Source organism: Drosophila montana, unplaced genomic scaffold (genome assembly GCF_035044405.1).
Source record: "Drosophila montana isolate Dmon_TW-CO22-7 unplaced genomic scaffold, ASM3504440v1 contig_2534_1, whole genome shotgun sequence".
In the NCBI taxonomy this organism is placed as follows: domain Eukaryota; kingdom Metazoa; phylum Arthropoda; class Insecta; order Diptera; family Drosophilidae; genus Drosophila; species Drosophila montana.
Window position 1 is genome coordinate 577,446 of NW_026997398.1, and position 15,379 is coordinate 592,824.

At 41.4% G+C, this 15,379-nt stretch overlaps 1 protein-coding gene across 1 annotated transcript; it reads right to left on the reverse strand.

The window, feature by feature from the left end:
- Positions 1 to 1,447: 1,447 nt before the first annotated feature.
- Positions 1,448 to 14,889, reverse strand: ATP7 (copper-transporting ATPase 1). The gene is made up of 4 exons (XM_064682903.1): positions 13,625 to 14,889; positions 3,913 to 5,159; positions 2,823 to 3,608; positions 1,448 to 2,283 (listed from the first exon to the last, which is right to left on the reverse strand). Exons 1-4 carry the CDS (start codon positions 14,733 to 14,735, stop codon positions 1,522 to 1,524), a joined length of 3,906 nt encoding a protein of 1,301 aa, XP_064538973.1. The 5' UTR covers positions 14,736 to 14,889; the 3' UTR covers positions 1,448 to 1,521.
- Positions 14,890 to 15,379: the final 490 nt, after the last annotated feature.

A 15,379-nucleotide genomic window follows, 5' to 3' on the forward strand; every position in this document is an offset into this window, starting at 1 on the left:
TTTTAGTTCCGCCTGCCACTGGGGAAAATTGGCGGAATGCTTTGATTCCAATGTTTTTGGTTTATTTTCCGGCAAAGCTCGAATATTGTGCGTCATGAAATATCGTTTGTAAGTTGTCATCCATCTTATTGTTTTCCATTTATTTTGTTAAGTTTAAATAATAAACAACAGATTTACTAAGGAACATTATATAAAATATGTATATAACCGACTGATCTACCCCATATGGAAATCTAGCTAGATAGCGGGCTTCACAGCTCAATTTCGGGTTTGGTTACGAATTCACGACTGTAAGCCCAACATATGTTAGCTGGTTCGGTTCACGGTTCGAACCAGTTCCTCAAAACTCAGTTTCGTTAAATGAACCTAGGTATCCACATCTTTGAACCTATATTCTGGTTCTAATTACACCATTTTCAACTCAATATAGTTTTCTAAATTAGTTTTTTTTTTTTCTAATACCAATTTTTTCAATTATTCAACTATTTGTTTTGGTTTATGCGGTTTAAGCTTCGGTTCGCAGCGAATAAACATTTTGCCGTTCCAGGCCCAAATCGGTTCGGTTCATAACCGGTTCGCAGGCTTGCCATTAATCCTTTTTACTATTAACTATTTACCAGATATTGATTAATAACACGCCGATTTGCCGGTATGGGATCATTATTTCTTTTTATTATTATATATTATACGTTGTTCTTTATTCATACACGTGTATGTGTGTGTGTTTATTTACATCGATGAACGTGTATGTGTGTGGATGTATATATAAACATTAAAAAAGTTCGTTTTATCAAAAAAAAAAAAAAAAAAAAATTAACAATATTAAAAGAGAAAAACATGAATTTAATTTCGTTAAATTTTGCAATTGTGCTCGATTATTAATAATAATATTTGTTTACAGCAAATGCGTCTGCGTTTGACAATTTAACAACCCAATAACTGGGGGCAGCTGGCTAGAATAATATATGCCATATGTAAATACAAGCTAGGTACACAGATAATATATATAAATAGGACAAATCTCGATTGTTTCGTAAGGATATAAATATATATATATATATATATAGTATATAGATGCAGCTATATAGATATGAGCTTTATGCTTGAGGGTTTGTTTTTAGGGCATTTTTCATTTCTTTGTTTACTTAACAATAAGTAACAATATAGTCAATAGTTTATTTGTTTATGCTGCTTACGATCGTCTTGTTTTTTTTTTTCTGTTTTCTTTCACAATTGAACTTAAGGATAAACGTAGAATGAACCAAACGCAAATCGAATAATAATACACAACAAAAAAAAAAATAAAATAAAAAAAAAAAGAATTCTTAATAAGAATGGAGAAATAACAACAGATTTATATATGTATAGTGAAAAAAAATGAACGTAAAGTAAGTTTTTTTTTTGATTGTTTTTCTTTTGGATTTTGGATTGTTGTATATACAGTTTGATTTATAGTTAAGGATTTCTATATGTTATATTTATATATGGACATATATGCAGTGCTCTTTCATTGTGGTCGCTTCAGAGCTTTTGCAGCTCGGTGGTGTCGCCCAGATAGCGGGACTGCAGAATCCTTGGCGTCCGCTCGTTGGCATCCTGGAGCAGGCCCTCCTCGTGCTTGCCGTTGCCATTGCCATTGGTATTGGCGCTAAAGATGCGCGAGATGAGCGACGTATTGGAGCGCTTAAATGCGGCCATCCGTTTGCCATTCATCAGCTCGGGCAGATCGTCGAGGCCGCGATGCAGCGACAATTTGTCCAGCTCCGTTTCGGAGGAGCCATAGCGTCTGGCACGCTCCGCCGCCAGCTGAGCCTCGTATTCGGCGGTGCGCAACGTTTTCGCCGTCGGCTTGCGATACATCTTGAGCAGCAGGGAGGAGCAGACGACGCTAACCGAACTGGCCGCCATGGCGACCGATGCCATCCAGGGCTGCAGTGTGAAACCGAATGGGGCAAACAGACCGCTGGCAAGCGGTATACCCAACAGATTGTACATGCTGGCGAACAGGAAATTGTAGCGTATGCGACGCACCGTGCAGCGGGACAGATCCAGGCAGGCGACCACATCCAACAGATCGTTGCGCATCAGCACAATGTCCGCCGCCTCGGCGGCCACATCTGTTCCGGCGGCAATCGTTATGCCCACATCGGCCTGCGCCAAGGCGGGGCTGTCGTTGACGCCGTCGCCCACCATGGCGACCCGCACGCCGCGCTGCTGTATCCGCTGGATTTTTGCCACCTTGTGTGAAGGCAGCACCTCCGCATAGACGGTGCGTATGCCCACCTGCCAAAAAAAAACCAAAGATCAGTCAAGATATGCTAGAGGATTTTTCTATGCGACATTGGCCGGGCTCCATCTCCGAGCTCATGGAATATTTGATGTATTATATATTTATTCTTAGTCGGCATCAACAGCTGACCCTATCCACCCTTCTCTTAGGCTTCTTCAGCTTTGCCAAGCCAGTTCCTAAATTCAAAATTCACAAAGATCGGACTATAAACACCGAAGTTAATCGAGAATGCATTGCCCAAACATTGAAAGAAAGGAAGATTCTAGGTACAACCTTAGTACGCAAGATGTGACACTTTTTTTTTACACCCATCTCAAAATGCATTTTCATAGCAATTTTCGAATATAAGTTGAAAGCCATTCCAAGAAGTAAGAATGCAACCGTCTTCCACTTGTATTACACAGTTGGGGAAGGAATTAGTTAAAGCAAATACTATGGTAATTAATCAATTAATCAGTCAATCAGTCAGTCAGTCAGTCAGTCAATCGGGAAAAAGAGTTAAACAGTTGAATCTTTAATATTTAAAACCCACCTCACGGGCTATGCTCGCCGCTGTGTTCTTGTTGTCGCCGGTCAGGAGAACCACATCGATGCCCATGCGCTTGAGCGTATAGACGGCCAGATGGGCCTCCGGCTTGACCATGTCGGCGACGGCGAACATGCAGACCAGCTGACCGTTCAGGGCGCAGAGGACAGCGGTGTGTCCCTTGTGCTCCTCGCGGGTCATGCAATCGCTGATCTCCAGCGGCACCTCGATGGCATTGCGCTGCATCCATTCGCGATTGCCGATCAGAACATGGATTTCGGGTCCGTCGATCAGGGGCGGTTGATCCTGTGGCGGGTGCTGTTGCTGCCTCAGCTGCTGCTCCAGATCGAGTGCGCCGTCCAGAGCCAGCAGCTGCTGCTGTTCCACGAACTTGTGCTGCAGCTGGAGCTGGTCAATGCTGGCACCGTTGTCCACAGCGATCTCGCTGTGCGGATGGGTGCGCCACAGATTCTCATAGTTGATGATCCGCTCCGCATTGCAGGCCTGCCGCAGCGCCTGCTCATAGTTGGAGACGGTGGCGCGTATTCCGCATCCGGGCACCGACTGAAAGTTCGAGCTCTTGCCAAAGCTAATCTGCACGTTTAGCATCTCCTTTGCGAAGTGCACAATCGCCGAGGCAATGGGATGTTCGCTGTTCTGCTCGGCGGCGCCAATGATGGTCAAGGCACGGGCCAAACTGCATACCTGGGGCGGCACAAAGAGCGTCACCCGGCTGGTCATGGGTGTGCCATGTGTGATGGTGCCCGTCTTGTCGAAGACCACAGTCTTGACCTAAATTGAGGACAAGATGAAGCCGTTGAAGATATAGACAAATGTATAGCAGCAGGAGGTCAGCAGGAGATGAGTCAGAGGGAGGAAGGAATGGAGGTGATGGTGTGGGAGGAGGTGGGGTAGAGATTGAGATTGAGTTGGAGCGGGAAAAGTTAAAGTGGAAACAGATGTGTGGAGATGGAGCAAGAGAATGAGATGAGATAATGGAGGAGATGGAGCGCAAAGGAATGCAGTGAAAGGAAATTGAGCGGGTTCATTTATGGAGCAGGAGAACATGGACGAGCAGCTAGATTAGAATAGTCACCTTGTGGGCATTTTCCAGGGCGGTGGCACCTTTCACCAGGACGCCATTTGTGGCGCCGGTGCCGGTGGCAACCATGACAGCGGTGGGCGTGGCCAGGCCCAAGGCACAGGGACAGGCAATCGCCAGAACGCTGAGCGCACACTTGAACGCATAACTGATCACAATTGTATTGCGATCCATATGCATCTTGTGCTCCATGGCCACTGGCACCAGATCGGGATTGACAAAGCCGGCAATGATCCAGCCAATGAGCGTAACGCTCGATATGGCCACCACGAAGGGCACAAAGTAGCCGGCAATGCGATCCGCCAGCTGTTGGATGGGCGCCTTCGATGTTTGTGCCTCCTCGACGAGCCGGACAATCTGGGCCAGCGTTGTGTTCTCGCCGGTATGCGTGGCCTCCACGAGCAGCATACCGTTCCGATTGATTGAGCCACCGATGACAACGGCACCCTTCCGCTTGGCCACCGGCATCGATTCGCCGGTGATGAGGGACTCATCACAGCTGGAATGGCCATAGAGCACCTTGCCGTCGACGGGCACCTTGGCGCCGGGTATAACCTTGAGCACATCGCCGCGCTGCACATAATCGACAGAGATCGTCTTCTCGCTGGAAATGTCAAAGTCCGGCGAGATCTCCACAAGCAGCGCATCGGCTGCCTTCAGGGACAACAGCTTGGATAGCGCCTCCGACGTCTTACCCTTGGCTATGTGCTCCAGCCAGCGGCCCAGCGAGATGAAGATCAGCAGCATCGGCGGCGTATCGAAAAATGTGAGCGGCGAGCTATTCTGTTCCATGAGCACGGCGGCAATGACCACCGCCACGGAGTACACATAGGAGATGGTCGTCACCATTGAGATGAGCACATCCATGTTGGTGGTGCCGTGCTTGATGGCGCGATACGATTGCACATAGAAGTGATAGCCGCCAAAGAATTGCACCGGCGTCGAGAGCAGAAACATGACCAAGTTCTCCATGGAGAGGCCCGGCACCAGGCAGCACATGTTCGCGTGCCCCTTGTCGCTCATCTCCAGCATAAAGTAGATCATGGCGACCATGCACGGCCCGCCAAAGATCAGCGAGATGAGGAACGCGTTTCGCCACTTTCGTATCTCCTCCTTGTGCTCCAGATAATTGTGCGCCATCTTGTCCCGGCCACTGAGCAGCTTCGCCTGGAAGCCGAGCGCCTCGATGGCCTCGCAGATGCTCCGGGGTCCCGTGTCATCGGTGATGTATCGGAATTTGCCTGCAAAACAGCAGATAAACAGTTTAGAGATTTCAAATGTTAACCGTAGCTTCTTCTATTTAATCATCGATAGGTCAGTTATCGATATAGAAATCGATTTTCCGATAAGGTTTTCATTAAAGCTAAGGACAACAAATTTTGGTTCACATGTTTCTTACGGCAGTCCAGTGTTTAGGGTATCTTCCAGTCGGACAGTTCCGACTCGCTTGATTGATTTACATTATTACAGTTGCGTCCATGAAAGTTGTCATGGTCTCTCAAATGAAAAGCTGCGCCAGGCACGTTTCCACCTTTCTACCTACATCTACATCGAACTTCAAGTGAAAGTACAGAAAGGTAAATTAATTGATAAAAACCAAAGTTAAGCATATAGAAAGCCATTGCTTCTCAATGCAGCCCATGGATACGTGAGAAAAGTACTTCCAGTTAACTGCTAACTAGTTATATTAAAAAAAATTGTATTCCTCAATGAGTCGTGTTTAAAGCTCATTTTTCATATTACTTTTCAAATTAATAATCAGCTTTTACAAGTCTAATAATAGGATACACTTATGCAAGAGAGAGACAGAGATAGATATAAGCTTTCAGCATGAAGATAAAATATATGCAATAAACAGGCAAAACTTGAAGTTGTCGCGAGCTTTTAAAAGCCTTTTTGCACATTCAATTAGTTTTAAAGCTTTCAAGTTTTCATGCGCTTTCAAAAAAAAGCTCATTTGCATAGACTTTTATGGGCTTCAATATTAGAACCAGTGAAATATTGGGCTAGGTGCCCTGCAGTATATATATACATACATACATATACATGTACATGCAGAACCAATATTAGATAAGATTAGAAAAGAAAAAAACAATATAATAACTCGTAAAAACTATCTTAATAAAAAAACAAACTGTTTCCAACTGCTGCTAGAGCAGATTACGAACACTCGAAGCATATTCGGATTAGCTAATTCAACAGATTATTGATATTTTTGGATTATGCGCCAGTGTGAACACTTTTATGGACATGCCTGTGGTCATGCTTACAAAACTCTTTGCCTCGACGCTGTCTTGACAATTCCAATTGGAATTGGAGCACAAAAGTATTCAACTGGATTTCAGTTACTTTTTTGTTGCTGTTTCTTTGAACTATAGAGATTTTGTGTTATTATTAACCGGTTCCATTGCCCGGATTCGATTGCAAACTGAAGCTGGTTGTCTATTAACTACCCCCCCCCCCCCCCCCCACACTTCGCACACAGATCGTTAATCACTCGAGTAGCGGGCTTTCATTTCAATGCATTCACTTCTGCGTGTGCGCGTGTGTTTGTCTGTCTGTGTGTGTGTGTGTGTCTGCTAGTGTATTATGTATTTATGTACGTATGTATGTATTTGTGTCTGGGCCAACATGGGCTGTTGAACTTAGCCAAAGCGACAGGCAACAGGCAAATCCGGCACTTCTGCTGGCCAATGTACACTTTTAGAGGGTATTATAGGTTGGACATGAAATGTGTAACCCATATATGTAGATATAGGAAGAATCGGTCGGCATATTGACTTCTTCTCTGAACAAATTTTCTGTCTTTGAAGTTATCTTCCCCAAAACTCAGAAATTGCGAGCTGTACTATTCACACTAAAGACCTAAAGCCATATGTATGTATATATACAAGGGTATTAAATCTTCGGCTTAGATAGTTGCCTCCTGTTTTATTTCAAATAGTTTGTGTTTCTTTTTTTCGGGGATTGTCGCATTTGCAGGCAATTGTTGCTGTAAGCTAAGATACGAGATAAAGTAACGATAAGATAGGAGAACTTGTTCTAGTTATAGTTCTTATTCTCATTGTACTATTTAGTGTCTGAGTGTGTGTGTGTGTGTGTGCGTGTGTGTGCGGGGCGAGACTTTGTTGTAGACCCTGATTAACAGTTAGGAGTTGCAGGCAAATTTCTAAAAATATCATACATACACGCATACACACATACTTGGTTAGATATGTGGCAGCTTAATAGTTAGATTGTCGGTTAGTTGAACACTGGGAAAGTACAGTTATTTTCGTTAACAGTACAGTTGTGACTGTAGCGGCAGAGGAGATAAGCAGAAAAATCACAAGCTAAGTAATTTGCATTTGCGGGTCCCACAAAAGAAAATCCCACGTCCAGACTCTCTGAATCATGGCAGATAAGAAAGTATTTCATCATGCCAACAATCGAATCATCCAGGCAGGGGGACTTACATCAATCAATTTGGATATACATACATACACATATATATACAATACATTTACATAAGCCTATATATGTATATTATATGCACATATATTTTTGGAGAAATCGTGTGCAAATAACTATCAAAGCGGGATTAATAAAAATAAACCCATCATAGTTTGCCTCATTGTCCAATTTATATACCCTGTTGACTGTAAAACTGGGTATTATGAAAAAAAAAAACGAAGACATTTGCAATAGTTTATACGTGTATTCCTGGAGATCTTGGACAGGTGTGTCTATGCCCAAGGATTCGAACTTTCTTCTGTACGCATGGAAAATGCACTCTTGGATAACTCCGGTGTTTACAGTTCGATCTTTGTTCAATTTTCAGGGCTTATATTTGATATACAAAGATGTGTATATACAAAAGTCAAATGCTGTGCTTCTAAAATTTTCTATTTACCCTATACGAGAGCCTAAATACCACATGGACGGGCAGCTATATAGAGAATTCATTACAGCTACGGTATTCATTATGAGCTTTTTATCCCCATCTCCAATCTCCTTCAGACTATACAATAATATTTTATTTTTGTCTTTTAAAAAAACATATAGTTCTCAATTGATATTATTTTAACATATTGACAGCTGATCAAAATTTCGTACCGTGTTTCTAGATTTAGTCGGAAACCTCGTTTATTTTTCGTCCCACAACGAATCTGTTTCTGTATCCTCAGTCTTCACAGCTAGCTTAAAGTGCTTTTCAAAAATTAACCCATGAAAATAATTAATTAACAATTTTTCTTTGTTGTGTTTTTTTTTTTGTGGAATTTCACAGTTGGTTATTCTTGATCTGCATCAACAACTGAGACTCAAAGACAGACACTATTGGTCTGTGGGTACACTTATAATTTACTTTTATATATTGAACATTTTCTATAAGCTGTGACAGACATAATATTTGATAGTAGTCTGATATGCTGGATAAGCTTAGCCTATATTTGATTAATTCCAAAATGTCATAATGCTTAATGCAAGAAAAGGGTAAATTTTTAACTACAAATATATAAGAGTACACTTGTGTATTGGCTGCGAGTATTTTTGAGTACATACCCATAAATTTGCAAGTACGCGAGTATCAAGATCCAAAAAATATATTTGTGATACGATTCACGGTTCATATTAACTCCTTGCCTGCAGGCTTGCTTTGTGAACCTGGTTTGTTATATACTTTAAACATTTTAATGGAACAATTCAATATTTACAATTTACTATTGCCCGTTGTACTAAAAATATTGGAAGTTGTAAATATTTGCATATACAAGATGTGGGCTAAATTTAATCTCAATTTAAAATTAACAGCCGCCAAATATGGCGAGAAGAAGGCAATAATTGGGGACCAATTTATCTGGAAAACAGTATAGTCCGGTTAAAGGTATACTCCGGGAAAGTCCATGATGAGTACTCCATTTAACATTTTGTTGCAAATTACAGGGTATTTGGCAGCATGCATACGGCAACGAACTGAACAGTGGCAAAGCGTGTGCAAAAATTGTATGCATTGGCGCCGAGTGGAGGCGGGCAGGGATTACCATATCAACCGTTCATGTTCGAATTTTTAATGCTAATTATCAGCGAATCGAAATAGCGACGATCGATCGAAACGAATCGATCGATTCTCTGTCCTCAATTTAAACGCTGGCCAAGATAATCAACATTTTTGTGCTGTTCGCCTGCGTGCGTGTGTGTGTGTGTGTGTGTGTGTGTGTGTGTGTACATATGTACATCTTGTTCACCCACAATTACAAGCGCTACAATCTCGCTCCCTCTCTCGCGCTTACTCTGTCTCTCGCATATGCTAGACATTATTTCAACTTTTTGCTTGCTTAGTTCGCACCGTTCGTTGTACCGTTCGTTGTTCTTGTTGCTCTGTTCCTGCTGTTGTTCTTGTTGTTGTTGTTGTTGTTGCATCTTATCGCTTCGATTCGTTTTCATTTTTCGAACATTTCCCATTGTTGTAGTCGCTACTGTTGTTGTCCCCCGTATTGCCATTAGCTGGCGGCCCGTCCGCGTCACTTATCTGATAAGCATCGGCTGGCAAAACATATGTTTCTCTCAACTCAAACAACTTTACCGTAAGTTACAATTTTTCTTCTTCTTCTTCTTCTGCTTTTCCTTCCCTTTTTTTTTTGTAGTTTCCCAACGTGTGGACCAATTTGACACAACACACAAAAAAGTGTCGTAAATTGGTTACAAAAAGAAAAACAAAAAGAATTTTGCAATTAATCTAAAAAACTCGCAGTTGTTGGCAAACTTTTGATTAAAAAAAACACACAAGCAACAAGTCGTAGCAATAATAACTGCTTACACACAATTGTTTAGGATCGTAATGAGTTTGTTTCCGCGCTTATTTCGCTTCTGTTCAACCTTCATGCTGTGACTCTTACATATGTATATCATGTTAGAAGTTAATGAGTACATATATCTTCATATGTACATATGTATGTATAATGAGCCAGCTTTCAAGCTCAAACAATATGATAATAAATTGCAATTAAATGTTTGACTCATATATCATACTTAAGCGATATAAATCCAATCTATATAATATGAGCTCCTTTAAAATGCGACTTATATACATATGTACATATGTATGTATCTTTGAAAAAGAGTATCCGATGCACAAAAAATTCCATTCTCGCCTTACGTTAAGCCCAATAGCGACAATATCGCCTTAAAAGTGAAAAGTTGCACATTTAGTATCTATGGGAAATATTCGACTCTTATATCAACATATCAGCATTTCATAACAAATTGCATGTGCAATGAGTATGAAAAGCTTATTTATTTATGTATGTATGTACATATATCGCAGCGAGGATCGCTTTTCCTGCTGTCAGTCATTTTTTGAGCGTGTTCAATCTGGCAACGGTTGAAAATTGCACGCTCTTGCCTCTAATTACTGCAGGCTAAAATGAAAGTGTGCAAAACAATTTCACAGCTGCCAGTTCGCTGGTAAATATACATACATATGTATATACATATACATAAATATATGTATGTATATAACCAGCTTTATTACAGTTTCAACCCAACCTAACAAAGGCAATTTTGCATTTCGACCCCGGAGATTGGGGCATTGCGCATGAATTTTGCATGGCAACAACAGGAATCGATTAATGCAACAGTTATTCGAGTAAATACTTTAATTAGAGATGAACGCCCGTTCGATAACCTCAAGCAAGACACGAACACGAATGCATCCCATACAAATATGAAAATCAAACAAAATGTACAACTTTTGTTTTAAAATAAAAAAAAACTTAAAGAAACGAACATAAAACATCTTTGCTTGCAATTGTGATTGTGAGTATGCATCATTGTGAATCCTGTTTGAATTCAATATGTTCGATAAGGTTATATTATATACATTATATTTTTATATAGAACAATTAGTAATATGTTCGCTTGTGAATAAAAACTTAGAGAGATAAGAAATGTCAACAAATAGGAAACTAAAATGCATTTGTTGCCTTGAGTCTAAAGTTCTTAAATTTTCTTTTAATTATTATATATAAGTCTTGAAAACCCATTTAAATTGGTCCAGCCAGATATTTTAATAAATAATATATCATTATTCAGGAAAGGTTGGTGTTTCATATGACAAATTAAAGCTTTTCGTATATCGGACTAAGATTTCAACTATTGGATGTTAATGATCCGAATAAGTGTCGCAATACGATTTACCTAATGATATAATATAGTTAATATACTTGGCTAGGATTATGTCAGGTCAAAAGCAAACAAAATGTACGATGAATATTAATATATTTATTTATTTTGTATAACTTCCTTAATTATCGTGCCTAGCACAAATGCGCAGAGGAAACACGGCACGCGCCCACCTCTAACAGAGCGCATGCTCTTGCATAACTTAATATGTATGTATGTATGTATCGCTCGCCTTTATCTATCAGAAAGCAAAAGCGCAAATCTGCGAAGCACAGCGAAAACAACAACGAAATGAAGGTGAATGTGAACGTTGCGCATGCGCAGCGAATAAAAAAGCTAAAGAGCAGCAAACAAAAATAAACCAAAACAAAATAAAGGAAAAGACGAGAAACACACACACACACATACTGCATGTGCACGAGTGGGAGAGAGACAGCGCGCTGCAGGAGAGGGCGAGACTCTTTTACTTTCAGCTTAAAGCGAATTAACAATGAAAAATTATGACTCCAAGCTTAAGCTGAAGGCTTTAGAAACCGTTTATTGGAGAAAAGGCCACGAAAACCGTTGCAATTGTGGTCTGGATGTATCTAGATGTGTGTGAGTGTGTGTGTGTGTGTGTGTCTGTGTATATGCATATGTATTTTTTGCATCTATAGCTATTCGTATCCGTAGCTGCTTAAGTATCTGTAAGGCAACAATCCAATCGAGAGCACAGAAAACAAATGCGCCCTAGATTGTAATATATGTATGTATGATTATATATATACATATATACATATATACACATGGGCATGCGTGTTGTCTGTGATCATATAAAGTACACATACATACATACATATGTGAGTAGAGTGCATTGTTGAAAATGATTCAACTCTTTAGACTTTCGATGACTCTTTCATATAATGGGCTGTACCTAAAACTTTAACTGGGTACCCCAACCCCATCGAACCCCCCCCCCCCCTTCCCGACCCCTCCTGCTAATCACATTGTTTTATTTAGAAATGTGAAATTGAACATGTAAAAGGCATTTATTGTGTTGAAGCCTAGTTACATTTAAAAGCTGGTATGTATTTATTTAGTAAAATGCAAACAGTTCTTGAGAATTGGCATTCCCTTTAAAAATTGTATAGGCTGGGTATCTAGGCATTGTTTCGATTATTATTATTATCATTATTATATTGTATTCTCAAAACTGTATCGTTTTATTCCCTTAATTTGAACAATATCGGAAGAGCGTATTATATACATACATATGTATATGGACATATAGGAACATAGGAACAACCAGTTCGCAGTGGAGTTCTTTGTCTGCCTGCAAGAGTATTTTATCTTCGGCTCTACAAAGAAAATTGTTTTTTTCTTTCTTTATTTATCTTATCTTTGTTGTATTGTAATGCTTTATTGTCTCAATGTTTAACTAGTTTCAATTTCCAGCTACCAACTACTAGACCTTGTGATATACCCAATATATAGAGCCTCAGTTGCATTTACGAAAAGAAGAAGAATCGATTGAGATAGAAAAGAATGTTGGAAGTTTGGGGCTTACTTATTTCTGGATTTAAACTTTAATCGCTTAAATCAGGGCTAGTCTTTAAAAGTCTGCTAACCTGTTAATATCAATAAAAGATATTGTTGAATTTTTTGCATTTCCTTTTAATTTGTACAACAAAGCGTAAATATTTACACATATCGCACCCCATTTGTGACTCTATGTACATACATATGTACATACTTATAATAACTCAGATAATGTACTCGGATGTTTTTGAGAAATAAGTACACTCGCATTTAATCACATATTTGTTATTGTTGTTGTTATTGTTCTTTGTTGCTGTGAGCATTGCCCTGGGCGGGTTCTTGCTTATCAAGCATAATACTCTCCTCTATATACATACATACATACAAATGTATATATAGAGTAAACAATTGCAGATGATCGAAGCATAGAATCCTGATTTGACGAAACGTTTTGTTTTGTGGGGTATATTGGCACGTGATGTCAACAATACGAACAACAGGTGCATGGCATAAGTATATATTACGCCATCGAGAGCAGCAGACGTGCCTGTGCAATTGTCCAGGTGCACAGGTGCTATTGTTTCGAGTTGCAAATATTGATTTAAGGCATGCTGCAAGTGCGAGTATATGAAATTGTAAGCTAATTATGCAACACTGGCAGCAATTAAAACTCGTCAAGTCGATTTTTAAGATCTTTGATCTTTACTTTTTTGGTTAAAAGAAAAACTTATAGCGAATAAATCGAATTATGCTTGGAACTAGAAAGAAACTCGTATAAGCCAGCAAAATGTTTGCCTCAAACTAGTTCAATGAACCGAGGACGCATGCAAGACCTTGCCTGGAACTAGTTGCGTGAGCCAAAATAAAATGAAATACTTTTGGAACTTGTGTCCTCTTTGACAACTAAAACTAGACTTTGAATTGCAAATCGAACCTACTTAGTATGCAATTGAATTACAGGGTAACTGCTAGTCAGTTAGCATTCACATAAATTGATGCATATGTATATTGTCGGGCGCAAACTTACCGCGTTTTGTTAGCAGCGTGACCGAAGCGGCCGTAACGCCGCGCAGCTTGAGCACGTGAGTCTCGATCTTGTTGACACAGGAGGCACAGGTCATGCCCGATATTTCCAGCTCCACCTCGGCCTCACCGTTGTCGGGCTCATCGATGAGCTCCGTGGGAAAGCCGAGCTCGGTTATTGTTTTGGCAATATTCTCGGCGGTGAGAACATTCGCATTGTACTTGACCTCCGCCTTGGCGGCGAGCAATGCCACCAATATGCTATCCAGCCCATAGATCTTTCTGCAGTGCTTCTCAATGGCCGCCACACAGCTGGCGCAGGTCATGCCCCGTATATGGAGAAAGCATTTCGTGAGCAGCTCCTGCTCCACGGGCACCAAGGTGGCAGCACCGTTTGTTGTGCCTGTCGACAGTTGCTTGCCAGGTGAATGCCTCGGCGTTGCCGTTCGCTTCGGTGTGGGCGTAGATTTGGGTGTGGACGTGGGCGTGGGCGTGGACACAGGCGCTGTGGCATTCAGATCATTGGCCACGCTCGCCTCAAAGCCCATGTCATCGATAATTTCAGCAATGCTCGCCGCCGTCAGCTGATCGGGATCGTACTGGACGCGAGCGCTCTTCTCGGCCAGCTGCACCTCGATGTGGTGGACGCCCGGCTTGCTGGACACATGAGCCTCAATGTTGCGCACACACGACTGGCACGTCATGCCCAGGATGCGCAATTGGGCGCTAGCGCTGGCCGGGCTTATTTCCGGCTGATAGCTGCACTCGAAGCCCATCTCATCGATCAGGTTGGCAATGCGGCCGGCATCCATCTGGCTGGGCACGTAGTCAAAGTAGCCGGCGTTCTCCGACAGCTGGACACGCGCCTTGATCACGCCTGGCTGCTGGCCCATATGGGACTCAATGTTGCGCACGCACGACTGGCAGGTCATGCCCACAATGGGTAAACGCACGCTGGCCATGTTCGCGGTGGCGTCGGCGACTGCGTCGGCGGCTGCGTCGGTGGCGGCAGCAACAGGCTGCAGCGCTGCTGGCGTTGGCGTTGGCGCCCGATTAATCAGCTGTTCGATTGTGGCGTGCGCATTTTTGGCATTCGCGATTTGGTCGTCATTCATTTTAAATTTGCATTTCACTGACTCGTTTCGTATTGGTGTTTGTTTTGTTGGTCTAATTGGACTTTTATTTTTTCTTGTTTATTGTTGCTTTACAATTTATCAGTGGCGCGCGTGTGTGTGTGCGAGTGTGTGTGTGTGTGTGCGAGTGTGCGAGTGTGTGTGTGTGCGAGTGTGCGAGTGTGTGTGTCTGCGTGGTATGCTTGTTTGTGTGTGTGTTTTAATGCACTTGCTCATGAATAAAAAAATTTATAAAATAGCCGAAATAATTTATTTATGTACTTGTGTGTGTGCTTGTGTGTATGTGTCCGTGTTTATTGTCGTAACTTGGCTAATTGCAACACAATAAATTTTTATAATTTTTTTTTTAAATTTTTTTTCGTATGTTCCCTGATTTTAGTTGGATTTGAAACCACTCGAGGCGAGACAGTTTAGCTAATTGCGTTTATCACGACGCTCATATCCAGTTTTATAACTACGCCACACATCCGGATCGATTTACTTAAAAATTTTGTCAAATTTTTTCGCACGAAACGAATATTTATTTTTCTAATTAATGCGCACAGCTGCTGGCGCTCGACATTGTGTACCGTGTGCCAATTGGAACTATGTAGTCATGTAAGGAATTCATCGAAACATCGACTTGT